General features: G+C 42.2%; 1 protein-coding gene and 8 non-coding genes across 9 annotated transcripts; 7 read left to right on the top strand and 2 right to left on the bottom strand.

Annotated features, from left to right (window-relative positions):
• Positions 1-352: 352 nt before the first annotated feature.
• Positions 353-424, top strand: trnaw-cca (transfer RNA tryptophan (anticodon CCA)). Its single transcript has one exon. It is a non-coding gene; the product is annotated as a tRNA-Trp (tRNA).
• A 454-nt stretch (positions 425-878) lies between these two features.
• trnaw-cca (transfer RNA tryptophan (anticodon CCA)) lies at positions 879-950 on the top strand. The gene has a single exon. It is a non-coding gene; the product is annotated as a tRNA-Trp (tRNA).
• Positions 951-1,891: 941 nt separating this feature from the next.
• trnaw-cca (transfer RNA tryptophan (anticodon CCA)) lies at positions 1,892-1,963 on the top strand. Its single transcript has one exon. It is a non-coding gene; the product is annotated as a tRNA-Trp (tRNA).
• A 6,260-nt stretch (positions 1,964-8,223) lies between these two features.
• On the bottom strand, positions 8,224-9,565 carry LOC113080187 (uncharacterized). Its single transcript, XM_026252429.1, has 5 exons — positions 9,210-9,565; positions 8,949-9,029; positions 8,717-8,827; positions 8,532-8,609; positions 8,224-8,409 (listed from the first exon to the last, which is right to left on the bottom strand). Exons 1-5 carry the CDS (start codon positions 9,354-9,356, stop codon positions 8,224-8,226), a joined length of 603 nt encoding a protein of 200 aa, XP_026108214.1. The 5' UTR covers positions 9,357-9,565.
• A 1,530-nt stretch (positions 9,566-11,095) lies between these two features.
• Positions 11,096-11,167, top strand: trnaw-cca (transfer RNA tryptophan (anticodon CCA)). The gene has a single exon. It is a non-coding gene; the product is annotated as a tRNA-Trp (tRNA).
• Positions 11,168-11,848: 681 nt separating this feature from the next.
• On the top strand, positions 11,849-11,920 carry trnaw-cca (transfer RNA tryptophan (anticodon CCA)). Its single transcript has one exon. It is a non-coding gene; the product is annotated as a tRNA-Trp (tRNA).
• Positions 11,921-12,148: 228 nt separating this feature from the next.
• trnay-gua (transfer RNA tyrosine (anticodon GUA)) lies at positions 12,149-12,235 on the bottom strand. The gene is given in 2 exon segments: positions 12,149-12,184; positions 12,199-12,235. It is a non-coding gene; the product is annotated as a tRNA-Tyr (tRNA).
• Positions 12,236-12,374: 139 nt separating this feature from the next.
• trnaw-cca (transfer RNA tryptophan (anticodon CCA)) lies at positions 12,375-12,446 on the top strand. The gene has a single exon. It is a non-coding gene; the product is annotated as a tRNA-Trp (tRNA).
• A 690-nt stretch (positions 12,447-13,136) lies between these two features.
• Positions 13,137-13,208, top strand: trnaw-cca (transfer RNA tryptophan (anticodon CCA)). Its single transcript has one exon. It is a non-coding gene; the product is annotated as a tRNA-Trp (tRNA).
• Positions 13,209-14,482: the final 1,274 nt, after the last annotated feature.

Raw genomic sequence — 14,482 nt, 5'->3', positions numbered from 1 at the left:
CTAATATGACAAACGCTCTTTCCACTCTGTAAGGTGATATATTTGGATCTTGACCCATTGGCTTTTTTAACTGCCAATACGAGGTCTATAGGAAATGTGAAAATATTTGCTCTGAATTTAAAATCACACTCCTTGGAGCCGCAATCGAACCAGCAACCTAAGGATACCCAACAACTCATCTACAGTCCTCCGCTCTACCAGCTGAGCTATCGAAGGATGTAACGCATAAGGCACCAGAAGGTGTCAAGAAATTCAGACATCCGTACCTCTCGAGGTTATTGGGAAAAATAGGCTCCTTTTTGTGGTGAATGCATCAACAGCCATGCAAAGGAAGCAATAACCTGTTTTTTAAGACTTCGTGGCGCAATGGTAGCGCGTCTGACTCCAGATCAGAAGGTTGCGTGTTCAAATCACGTCGGGGTCAAGCCATCTCTTCTTTACATTAAAAGTATGAAGTCCAACGTCAAGTGTTTTAATCCAGCTTTGTTTTCATAATTATTGAAGCTTGTAAAAAAGAAGCCTCTAATATGACAAACACTCCTTCCACTCTGTAAAGTGATATATTTGGATCTTGACCCATTGGCTTTTTTTAACTGCCAATATGAAGTCTAAAGGAAATGTGAAAATATTTGATCTGAATTTAAAATCACACTCCTTCGAGCCGGAATTGAACCAGCGACCTAAGGATACCCAACAACTCATCTACAGTCCTCCGCTCTACCAGATGAGCTATCGAAGGATGGAAAAAGCGTAAGGCACGAAAAGTTTCCAAGAAAATCAGACATCCGTACCTCTCGAGGTTATTGAAAACAATAGGCTCCATTTTTGTGGTGAATGCGTCAACGGCCATGTAAAGGAAGCAATAACCTGTTTTTTAAGACCTCGTGGCGCAACGGTAGCGCGTCTGACTCCAGATCAGAAGGTTGCGTGTTCAAATCACGTCGGGGTCAAGCTGTCTCTTCTTTACATTAAAAGTATGAAGTCCAACGTCAAGTGTTTTCATAATTATTGAAGCGTGTAAAAAAGAAGCCTCTAATATGACAAACGCTCCTTCCACTCTGTAAGGTGATATATTTGGATCTTGACCCATTGGATTTTTTAACTGCCAATACGAGGTCTAAAGGAAATGTGAAAATATTTGCTCTGAATTTAAAATCACACTCCTTGGAGCCGCAATCGAACCAGCGACCTAAGGATACCCAACAACTCATCTTCAGTCCTTCGCTCTACCAGCTGAGCTATAGAAGGATGGAAAAATCGTAAGGCACGAAAAGTTTCCAAGAAAATCAGACATCCGTACCTCTTGAGGTTATTGGGAAAAGTAGGCTCCTTATTGGGGTGAATGCATCAACGGCCAGGCAAAGGAAGCAATAACCTGCTTTTTAAGTCCTTGTGACGCAACGGTAGCGCGTCTGACTCCAGATCAGAAGGTTGCATGTTCAAATCACGTTGGGGTCAAGCCATCTCTTCTTTACATTAAAAGTATGAAGTCCAATTCAAGTGTTTTCATAAATATTGAAGCATGTAAAAAAGAAGCCTCTAATATGACAAACGCTCTTTCCACTCTGTAAGGTGATATATTTGGATCTTGACCCATTGGCTTTTTTAACTGCCAATACGAGGTCTATAGGAAATGTGAAAATATTTTATCTGAATTTAAAATCACACTCCTTGGAGCCGCAATCGAACCAGCGACCTAAGGATACCCAACAACTCATCTACAGTCCTCCACTCTACCAGCTGAGCTATCGAAGGATGTAACGCATACGGCACCAGAAGGTGTCAAGAAATTCAGACATCCGTACCTCTCGAGGTTATTGGGAAAAATAGGCTCCTTTTTGTGGTGAATGCATCAACAGCCATGCAAAGGAAGCAATAACCTGTTTTTTAAGACTTCGTGGCGCAATGGTAGCGCGTCTGACTCCAGATCAGAAGGTTGCGTGTTCAAATCACGTCGGGGTCAAGCCATCTCTTCTTTACATTAAAAGTATGAAGTCCAACGTCAAGTGTTTTCATCCAGCTTTGTTTTCATAATTATTGAAGCTTGTAAAAAAGAAGCCTCTAATATGACAAACACTCCTTCCACTCTGTAAAGTGATATATTTGGATCTTGACCCATTGGCTTTTTTTAACTGCCAATATGAAGTCTAAAGGAAATGTGAAAATATTTGATCTGAATTTAAAATCACACTCCTTCGAGCCGGAATTGAACCAGCGACCTAAGGATACCCAACAACTCATCTACAGTCCTCCGCTCTACCAGCTCCGCCAAAGCTGGGGAACAATTGTCTGTATAAGAAGGGGGGGAAGAGGGGAGAGGGAGGAAGAGAAGCGCGAGAAATTCAGGAAATCGTAGGTTCGAATCCACGCTGTCACATAAAGTTATGCGTGTATTTGTTAAAAATCGTAAATCGATTGTTTCGTGTCCAAGTTTGATTTGAAAAGTAATGTATTTGAATTTAATTATTGTTTCGTTTCTAAGATTGATTTTGACAGTAATGTTTTTGATTTAATAATTCTTTCGTTTCTAAGATTGATTTTTATTTTATTCTCATTATCATTATCATTAGTCAAAGTGCATTTATTAAGGCAATCATTTCCTGTGGCAGTAGGGACAAAATAACCTCCTTATTACGGCATTCACACTTTATTGTATCTTATTACTTACTGCAAAGCTACACGTGACACTGAATTTAACTGTAAACTGAATGTCATTACATTCAATAAAACAAATAAATACAACACACCAGTCAAAGAGAAATATATTTATTAACTATATACATATTTAAAAAAATGTAGGAAAAGTACTAAATTCAATATAAAATTAAGAATTTTAAGTTCACACGCTATATAAAATAAGTACAAAAATATATATAAATATATACATCAAAATCTACACATTTTGGTATTTTACTTTATACTGCTTCCTCTACACATAAACCTTTCTATAATAATAATAATAATAATAGTTTAACTTTATTTAATATGTATATATATTTCCATATGTATTATAGTGTATTCACATACATACCCACATGTTTATAATAATAATAATAATAATAATAATACAAGATAAAAAAAAGTGCACAGTATAACTCTTTAACATTAAATATGGCTGGAAGATAAAAAACAGAACAGATCCAACCAAGAGAACAAAATGAATGTATCACACATAAATAAATGAGTTATCTTCTCATAATCTGTAACCACTGCTCCTTCGTAATTGTTTCTTTATTAGGGCAATATATTTTGCCTTTGTACTGGCTATGGCCAGTTTCTTGAGTACGAAATTGGCCACACTTTCTGCACGAATTTGCTTTTACAGTGCGATTGTACGATCGTTTGGTTGGAGTGGCTGTGTCATTTGCAGGTGGCTCAGAGGAAATTGCTCCAGGGTTAATGGTGGAAAATGGGGCTGGGCAGGGCACCAGAAACATCTGAGACACAACAGGGGCAGTGGGTGTGTCAGGAACCAATGGGTGTGGTGCTGTCGGCCTGGGACAAATTGTCCTTAGCTGGCTGGACGTGGCTGAACGCTGAGGGTGTACGGCTGATGGCCAGATTGAAGTTGCTGTGGCAGATGTACAGGTAGCTGAGGGCGCAATCTTTCTAAACTTTGTCTTTGCCTGTCCAGCTGTGTCTGGTGGCATCTGGTAGGTATGCAACTGGTGGCTATATTGTGGAGGCACAACAGGCTGTACTCGTGCTGGAGGCAAAACATCCAAAGCCACTGGACGTGCCTCTGGAAGGTCCAGCCCTTGCAACAGCAAGGAGACCTCCTGACCCTTTAAACGGTTATTGTGCCATGTCGTAAGGGTCCTCTGATTTACCTCAACTAGCTGAAGGGTTGTGTCACTCATCACCGTTCCATTGCTCAGGATTAGCTGCCGAATTTTTCTGTAATCACGAAGAATGAGATCCCATCTAGACAGACATTCTGTCCGCTGTTTCTTGGGGCTTCGGTGGATGTTACATAACCTTATGAAAATCATTTCAACAAGGCGACAGCAATTAGGCCACTGTGCTGGAGAGCCGCTAGAACCCAAAACACACCTTTTTGTGCTGTCGACACCAGGAGTGAAGACAGCTTTCTTTTTTGGGGACCTAAAACGTCCTGTAAGTAGCCTGTCTTGATGACGAGCAGCATACACCACCCTGTCTTTATCAAATTTGTCCAGGTTCTGCCACAGACCCACAATGGTCCCAACTTGTTGGTTGGTAAGTGTGAGGCTTGTCTGTGTGCGCAGCTCCACCAGACACTCTGCCAACGCATCCACCCGGTCCATTCCAGGAATGCAGTGTTCGTCAACAGCCTGGAAATATATAACTGTTGGTTAGGTATTTACATGCTGTTAAGTAAGTTTACTGCTTAATGGCAGATAACTAAATGAGTGACAATTCGTATAGAAAAGGAAATTTTACCATTGCTGAGGGCACTGGTGTATCTAAAGGATCCTGGACACTGGGTACTGGTGCAGCTGAAGGAGCCCGGACTCTGAGCAGTGGTGGAGCCTGGACACTGAGCAGTGATGCAGCTACACTGGGCACTGGTGCAGCTGAAGGAGCCCGGACTCTGAGCAGTGGTGGAGCCTGGACACTGAGCAGTGATGCAGCTACACTGGGCACTGGTGCAGCTGAAGGAGCCCGGACTCTGAGCAGTGGTGGAGCCTGGACACTGAGCAGTGATGCAGCTACACTGGGCACTGGTGCAGCTGAAGGAGCCCGGACTCTGAGCAGTGGTGGAGCCTGGACACTGGGCAGTGGTGGAGTCTGGACACTGGGCAGTGGTGCAGCTACACTGGGCACTGGTGCAGCTGAAGGAGCCCGGACTCTGAGCAGTGGTGGAGCCTGGACACTGGGCAGTGGTGGAGTCTGGACACTGGGCAGTGGTGCAGCTACACTGGGCACTGGTGCAGCTGAAGGAGCCCGGACTCTGAGCAGTGGTGGAGCCTGGACACTGGGCACTGGTGCAGCTGAAGGAGCCCGGACTCTGAACAATGTTGGAGCCTGGACACTGAGCAGTGATGCAGCTACACTGGGCACTGGTGCAGTTGAAGGAGCCTGGACACTGGGCAGTGGTGGAGTCTGGACACTGGGCAGTGGTGGAGTTTGGACACTGGGCAATGGTGGAGTCTGGACACTGGGCAATGGTGGAGTCTGGACACTGGGCAGTGGTGGAGCCTGGACACTGGGCAGTGGTGGAGTCTGGACACTGGGCAGTGGTGGAGTTTGGACACTGGGCAATGGTGGAGTCTGGACACTGGGCAATGGTGGAGTCTGGACACTGGGCAGTGGTGGAGTCTGGACACTGGGCAGTGGTGGAGTCTGGACAATGGGCAGTGGTGGAATTTTGACACTGGGCAGTGGTGCAGCTGTAGGAGCCTGGACACTGGGAACTGGTGCAGCTGGTAGAACTGGTGGACCTGAAAGGACTAAGTCATCTGATGCCACAAGATTTGCCACTGTGGCTTCCTCTCCAAAGAAATCAATGAAACCCTCATCCTTTTCCACTTGCTCCTCCACATCTATCTCCTCCAGCAATTGAGAGGTCCTATCAGAGGTAGGGCACATGTCCTCCAGGGGCTGACTATTCTGCCTCAACAAGTACTGTACTCCAATGAGCTCCCTTGAGGAAATATTTGTAACAGGAAACATTTTTAATGGAAATTATGCAGAAAGGTTTATTTAGAAATGCAGTAAATATTTTGTTGTCCACTTCTGTATGAACAATATATATCTAATTCAGAGGGTATCATAAAAAGACAGGATTACTCTATATTCTACTATGTATTTTATTTTCTGCCCTGAAACCTAGAACACAGAATAATGTATAAATATTCTGGTAGTATAATTTTTGTCTGATATGTCAAAATTACATTATTATTGTCCAAAAGCACTTGTAATTTTACCAAAAACATGCTACATCATGAGCTGCATTTATCAAAATATTTTTACCTGTGTATACTGCAGGTGGAGTGAAGCTAGGGACCAATTTCCTGCCATACAACTTATTGTAGTTCTCATTGACAGAGTAAACCAGCTCCCCTGTGTAAGAGCGCAGAGTTGAACCTCCATCTGCAACAGCAGCTTCAGCCCGGTCCTGATTCCAGCGTAATAAACCTTCCAGGAGATAAATCTGGAAGTTCAGGCTGTTTGCGCTGTTCCCTAGAAAAAGAAATAGAAAGCCAAATATTGCTTTGGGAAAATGCAAAACATAAAATTTAATCTGCAAATATCTTGATAAACAGGAATTAGTGGCAAAATGTGGTATATTCTGACATGACAAACCTGGAATAAATCTGTTTAGGTGGCAGTGAAATGATTCCAGGGATGTGGAGCCTCTGGCACAACGATAAGTTTTTAGAACCACCCCACCCTTGCTTGTAGTTCCAGTTTCAGTATAGAGCGGCACATTTGGAGGGTCTTGGATACAGGTGATGTGCCGCCTCTGGACATTCCAGATGTGCTGCATTCTCACACTGTCAAGTAGAGGAACACCAAGAGCATCATTCCCCTTGCCACCCATGAGCTCTCTGATGAGCATATCAAGGAGGCGGAAAGTGGTTTCTTCTCCCCGTGTTCTCCTCCTGCAGTGCTGGAGCAGCTCAGCTTTAGTTAAATGATGGTCCAGTTCTGCCTCCGACAGAGTAGGCCAGCCCTGTTGGATGAGTTGCTCCCTTTTGGCCTGTCTCAGCAGAGTGAGATCCCCTGCATCCCACTCAAAAATACAGGATGACAGCCTTGCCATAAAAGTAGGGTACAACTGGTGGGCGTCAGTGGTGCACCCTACTGCCAGACGTCGCATAAAATGCCAAATGTCTAGGCGGACGATGACATCTGGCCAGCCGCTGAACCGCCTCTTCAATTTAGTCTCTCCCACTTTCTTGCAACAATCACAGTCCACATAAATGATAGTGGGAGGATCAACACCAGCACTCCGGTATCGCTCCATGAGCCCTGCAGCCATGAGGTCTAACCCAGCCCCTTCATTCGCAGTCAGGACACTCATCAGCACCTGACCTATCTCATTGCCCACTGAGGTAAGCCACTGTGCTGTGCCTTTCGCAGGCCCACTCAACTTCTTGGTGATCTGAAAGAAACAATAAGCGTAGCAAATAATACAACATGCATCCAAATCAGTTACACTGACAAAATAAAGCTCTCTTGGTCTAACAATACATTATAGATAAGGGTACAGTCAATTAAGCAGCTTATCTGACCTTCTTAGTTGAATCCATTTTTAAGATTGATCCATACGTGGATGTTATGCTGGCCTTTATGTGATCGAGCCTGTTGAGAATGTCCTGACTATATACAGTGAGGAGCCATTTGTAGCTGGGTACTGAAGCAAGTGGTGGTGGCTCCTGGAAGTGCAGCGGATGCAGGCCACGATTATCAAAAAAGGCCACACACTCTGATGTGTACCGAAGCGCACGTTTCAACCACTCCTCACTGTGGTTCTCTCTCAGCTGGCCGATGATCCTCACTGGGCCATTCCCCATGCCCCTCTCACGCAGCAAGCGAAGAACCCGAATGTCACAGGCATACCTTGGAAAAAAGCATTCATTTAAGTATCTTATTATAAGGTATCTAATTATTGTAGGAAATATTTATCAGAAAGGGTAGCACATAAGTGAAAATGACTGCAAAATAATTACTTGCGTGTGAGGATGACCCTGAATTCAGATCGATGGGCCAGGTCCAACTGCTGCAGCACAGCTTGACTCCAGGACAGATAGCTGGTTCTACACCTGGTGCAGATCAGGGTCTCTGTCACCAGGTTGTAGTATCTGTCAATGTCTAACACCTGTCGTACCCTCCTGTGCAGTCCACCACCACACAGCTGTTGCCTGGCACAGGCAGGGTTAGTACACTGGAGCCGCACCTTCCACAGCTTATATGGCATCCAGAGCAAGAGACGCTGTGAAAAAAACCTATCAGGTGTTGGAGCTTGGTGGTACAACAGGGCTGGTGGTGGGGGGTGATACCACAACTGTAGGTTTTCACGCAGCTCCAGCTTTCCCTTTGCACCAACCCTAAAAAGTGCTTCTGACACCCACTTCTGGTCTTGCTGTGGCATTGTCTGTGGCCACAGAAGGGGGAGATCTTCTGGCTGAGATGAGACCTGCTGATATTATAAAAAACACTGGTTTAAATAAAAGCTAAGAGAGCATTAAATGATGAAGACATGTATATATTTTGAATGAGATCTTACTGGGCTCCTCACAACAGTATTCTCAGAAACAGTTGATGGCGTTGCTGTTTTTTGATGCGTTGTGAACTCTGAGGTGGAGGAAGGAAGAAGGAAGAGGAGGACTGGATGACGGGCTGATGAGGTTTGGGGGATGGAGGAGGATGAGGATCAGAGGGTGGACATGAAACTGTAGCTGAACTGGAGTGCTCTAACATCTGTGGAGTCAAACATTATGAATAATTTATTAAGGGGATTGCCATGTTTTTAATACATTAAAATTACATAGTGATAAAGTCATGATGACATTATAAAAGTCTTGATGTCTTTTAATATTAACCTGAGAGGTTTTCCTCTGGGTGCTCAAATTAGGTTTTGCTGCTGCCACATGTGAGCCTCCAAACCTTGACTTTTCAAACTAAAAAGATTTGTCATGGTTAGTGATAACAAAACCCTAACACTATAGTTAAAGGTTGAGATGTTTCAGTATCTGCAGTGATGCATGCAATAGTGTGGTCTGCTTACCATTGACAATGTCAGTTTAGGTCTCTTTGCAGGACATGACACATCGCTGACAGAGGGTGTGCTTTGGGCCGGGGTGCTCTGTGATGCTTCCCCTGTGACTGGTGGATGAACCTGTGACACATGCATAAAGTACAAAACAGTCTTCCTAATGTGATTTTAGATATAAAGACACATTGATGTTGCAAACACATCTATCTATTTATGCAACTTGAACCAGGCTAATTGAAGTTACCTTGTGAAAGCCACAAATACATGTCTGAGCTTCCTTCAGAAGAGTGGTCTGTCCCCTCATTTGCAGAGGGCACTTTTCTATCTGTGAACATGAATTATACCTCTGACACTGGATCTCAAAACAGCAATAAGTCATCATAATTATATCAATATAACATTGTATTTACATGTAATTACTTAACCATACACATAAATAAAAATACCACAATGTATTGTCAAAAAAGTTTGTTAGTTTGCCCATGAATCTAGCTGCATAACTTACCTTCTGATACATCTCATGCCATCTTTTTTGTCGGGGAGAAGGTCTATTCCCCTGTGTAGATGGCCAAACTCCTGTTTGGGCAAAACTCTCCAGACGCGCAAGCCATTCAGCATTACTCATGCCTTTGTGAGACTTAGCTGAAGCCATGTCGTTGCCTGAAACACTACATAACACGTTACACTAACTGCCATTGTAGCCTGTAGCATTTACCCTCCTGTTGTGTTCATTTCATGATAGCTAGTTGTGTTCCTGGTCCAGAACGACCGCCATATTATAGCAGATTATAAGTTCATTATAATACACATATTATCTTACATATAACATGTTGTGATTTATTTATTTATTATTTAATGCCATGTCAGCAGCAGGGGCTATATTCATGCCATTTCAATTGCACAATTCAGTCATATATATAATGTCAAAACAATTATATAACATTTATATATATATATATATATATATATATATATATATATATATGTTTGTATGTATGTGTGTATGTTTGTACAAATATAAAAAAATACATATAATAAGATTATAACAAGAATAAAAGTATAAGAACAATTACATAGAGTCTTAACAAGTTGTGATAGATCTTTCTATTATGGCTGTATGTCTCAATGACCTAGGCTCATACAACACGTTTATGAGTATAAATAAATAAATAAATATATAGCATTATGGATTAATTTGACTAAAACAAATACTCAGATTAAACATATTGTGGTCTTTCAACTGTGTCCATGTGATAAGGGCATGAACCTGAATGTATAAACTTATCCATTCACTTCTTTTGACTGGTCATAACATATGTACAAACATATAACATACGTGTAAAAGTTAAACAAAACATTAACATTTTCCAAATTTATTTTGTGTGTTCAAATGCCGCATTTGGAAAAAGCTGCGGAACCTTATTACAATTCAATAAAAAGCATTTTTTTTTTCATTGAGAAAACTTGTTAATCGGTTAAATTCGACATATTTACAGTTACGTTAGCTCCGGTCGTAATAGTATTTACACATCAGTGACAGTTGACGTTACGTAGTATCAAGCGGTAATCATAGGCTAATTTACATGGCCAATCTTGCTATTCCTAAAGAACAAAAATCCTAAACCATTTCATTCATATCAAGATATAAATAACATACATGAGCGGAATGTAAATAATTTAACGTTACCTGAGCGGAGATTACATGCAATTGGCGAGGACGTGCGTGATTGGTGTATGAGAAATAGACCTTGCCATTTCATTGGACGCGGAAAAATAGAGATCGCAACGTGATTGATTTATAAAAGATAGAAGTCGTAACGTGATTGGTTTTTAAAAGATAGAAGTCGTAACGTGATTGGTTTTCAAAAGATAGAGGTCGTAACGTGATTGGTTTTCAAAAGATAGAGGTCATAACGTGATTGGTTTTTAAAAGATAGAAGTCGGCATACTATTGGATTAATTTTACAGACTTGTGGTTGTCAGGTACCGCCATCGAAGGATGGAAAAAGCGTAAGGCACGAAAAGTTTCCAAGAAAATCAGACATCCGTACCTCTCGAGGTTATTGAAAACAATAGGCTCCATTTTTGTGGTGAATGCGTCAACGGCCATGCAAAGGAAGCAATAACCTGTTTTTTAAGACCTTGTGGCGCAACGGTAGCGCGTCTGACTCCAGATCAGAAGGTTGCATGTTCAAATCAAGTCGGGGACAAGCCGTCTCTTCTTTACATTAAAAGTATGAAGTCCAAAGTCAAGCGTTTCCATCATAATGCACCAGAAGGTGTCAAGAAATTCAGACATCCATACCTCTCGAGGTTATTGGGAAAAATAGGCTCCTTTTCGTGGTGAATGCGTCAACGGCCATGCAAAGGAAGCAATAACCTGTTTTTTAAGACCTCGTGGCGCAACGGTAGCGCGTCTGACTCCAGATCAGAAGGTTGCGTGTTCAAATCACGTCGGGGACAAGCCATCTCTTCTTTACATTAAAAGTATGAAGTCCAAAGTCAAGCGTTTTCATCATAAGATGTCAAGAAATTCAGACATCCGTACCTCTCGAGGTTATTGGGAAAAATAGGCTCCTTTTTGTGGTGAATGCGTCAACGGCCATGCAAAGGAAGCAATAACCTGTTTTTTTTTTCTTTACATTAAACGCGCAACGGTAGCGCGTCTGACTCCAGATCAGAAGGTTGCATGTTCAAATCACGTTGGGGTCAAGCCATCTCTTCTTTACATTAAACGTATGAAGTCCAATTCAAGTGTTTTCATAAATATTGAAGCGTGTAAAAAGAAGCCTCTAATATGACAAACGCTCTTTCCACTCTGTAAGGTGATATATTTGGATCTTGACCCATTGGCTTTTTTAACTGCCAATACGAGGTCTATAGGAAATGTGAAAATATTTGCTCTGAATTTAAAATCACACTCCTTGGAGCCGCAATCGAACCAGCGACCTAAGGATACCCAACAACTCATCTACAGTCCTCCGCTCTACCAGCTGAGCTATCGAAGGATGTAACGCATAAGGCACCAGAAGGTGTCAAGAAATTCAGACATCCGTACCTCTCGAGGTTATTGGGAAAAGTAGGCTCCTTTTTGTGGTGAAGGCGTCAACAGGCATGCAAAGGAAGCAATAACCTGTTTTTTAAGACTTCGTGGCGCAATGGTAGCGCGTCTGACTCCAGATCAGAAGGTTGCGTGTTCAAATCACGTCGGGGTCAAGCCATCTCTTCTTTACATTAAAAGTATGAAGTCCAACGTCAAGTGTTTTCATCCAGCTTTGTTTTCATAATTATTGAAGCTTGTAAAAAAGAAGCCTCTAATATGACAAACACTCCTTCCACTCTGTAAAGTGATATATTTGGATCTTGACCCATTGGCTTTTTTTAACTGCCAATATGAAGTCTAAAGGAAATGTGAAAATATTTGATCTGAATTTAAAATCACACTCCTTCGAGCCGGAATTGAACCAGCGACCTAAGGATACCCAACAACTCATCTACAGTCCTCCGCTCTACCAGCTGAGCTATCGAAGGATGGAAAAAGCGTAAGGCACGAAAAGTTTCCAAGAAAATCAGACATCCGTACCTCTCGAGGTTATTGAAAACAATAGGCTCCATTTTTGTGGTGAATGCGTCAACGGCCATGCAAAGGAAGCAATAACCTGTTTTTTAAGACCTCGTGGCGCAACGGTAGCGCGTCTGACTCCAGATCAGAAGGTTGCGTGTTCAAATCACGTCGGGGTCAAGCTGTCTCTTCTTTACATTAAAAGTATGAAGTCCAACGTCAAGTGTTTTCATAATTATTGAAGCGTGTAAAAAAGAAGCCTCTAATATGACAAACGCTCCTTCCACTCTGTAAGGTGATATATTTGGATCTTGACCCATTGGTTTTTTTAACTGCCAATACGAGGTCTAAAGGAAATGTGAAAATATTTGCTCTGAATTTAAAATCACACTCCTTGGAGCCGCAATCGAACCAGCGACCTAAGGATACCCAACAACTCATCTACAGTCCTCCGCTCTACCAGCTGAGCTATCGAAGGATGGAAAAAGCGTAAGGCACGAAAAGTTTCCAAGAAAATCAGACATCTGTACCTCTCGAGGTTATTGGGAAAAATAGGCTCCTTATTGGGGTGAATGCATCAACGGCCATGGAAAGGAAGCAATAACCTGTTTTTTAAGACCTTGTGGCGCAACGGTAGCGCGTCTTACTCCAGATCAGAAGGTTGCGTTTTCAAATCACGTCGGGGGACAAGCCATCTCTTCTTTAAATTAAAAGTATGAAGTCCAAAGTCAAGCGTTTTCATCATAAGGCACCAGAAGGTGTCAAGAAATTCAGACATCCGTACCTCTCGAGGTTATTGGGAAAAATAGGCTCCTTTTTGTGGTGAATGCGTCAACGGCCATGCAAAGGAAGCAATAACCTGTTTTTTAAGAATTCGTGGCGCAATGGTAGCGCGTCTGACTCCAGATCAGAAGGTTGCGTGTTCAAATCACGTCGGGGTCAAGCCATCTCTTCTTTACATTAAAAGTATGAAGTCCAACGTCAAGTGTTTTCATCCAGCTTTGTTTTCATAATTATTGAAGCGTGTAAAAAAGAAGCCTCTAATATGACAAACGCTCCTTCCACTCTGTAAGGTGATATATTTGGATCTTGACCCATTGGTTTTTTTTAACTGCCAATACGAGGTCTAAAGGAAATGTGAAAATATTTGCTCTGAATTTAAAATCACACTCCTTGGAGCCGCAATCGAACCAGCGACCTAAGGATACCCAACAACTCATCTTCAGTCCTTCGCTCTACCAGCTGAGCTATAGAAGGATGGAAAAATCGTAAGGCACGAAAAGTTTCCAAGAAAATCAGACATCCGTACCTCTTGATGTTATTGGGAAAAGTAGGCTCCTTATTGGGGTGAATGCATCAACGGGCCATGCAAAGGAAGCAATAACCTGTTTTTTAAGACCTCGTGGCGCAACGGTAGCGGCGTCTGACTCCAGGTCAGAAGGTTGCGTGTTCAAATCACGTCGGGGGTCAAGCCATCTCTTCTTTACATTAAAAGTATGAAGTCCAACGTCAAGTGTTTTCATCCAGCTTTGTTTTCATAAATATGAAGCTTGTAAAAAAGAAAGCCTCTAATATGACAAACACTCCTTCCACTCTGTAAAGTGATATATTTGGATCTTGACCCATTGGCTTTTTTAACCTGCCAATATGAAGTCTAAAGGAAATGTGAAAATATTTGATCTGAAATTTAAAATCACACTCCTTCGAGCCGGAATTGAACCAGCGACCTAAGGATACCCAACAACTCATCTACAGTCCTCCGCTCTAACCAGCTGAGCTAGTCGAAGGATGGAAAAAGCATAAGGCACGAAAAGTTTCCAAGAAAATCAGACATCCGTACCTCTCGAGGTTATTGAGAAAAATAGGCTCCATTTTTGGTGGTGAATGCGTCAACGGGCCATGCAAAGGAAGCAATAACCTGTTTTTTAAAGACCTCGTGGCGCAACGGTAGCGCGTCTGACTCCAGATCAGAAGGTTGCGTGTTCAAATCACGTCGGGTCAAGGCCGTCTCTTCTTTACATTAAAAGTATGAAGTCCAACGTCAAGTGTTTTCATCCAGCTTTGTTTTCATAATTATTGAAGCTGAAAAAAAGCCTCTAATATGACAAACACTCCTTCCACTCTGTAAAGTGATATATTTGATCTTGACCCATTTTATTTTTTTTTAACTGCCAATACGAGGTCTAAAGGAAATGTGAAAATATTTGATCTGAATT

Source organism: Carassius auratus, unplaced genomic scaffold, assembly GCF_003368295.1.
Source record: "Carassius auratus strain Wakin unplaced genomic scaffold, ASM336829v1 scaf_tig00030419, whole genome shotgun sequence".
NCBI classification, from domain to species: domain Eukaryota; kingdom Metazoa; phylum Chordata; class Actinopteri; order Cypriniformes; family Cyprinidae; genus Carassius; species Carassius auratus.
Note: the sequence above shows the minus strand (reverse complement) of the source record. Positions and strands in the feature narration are given on the sequence as shown.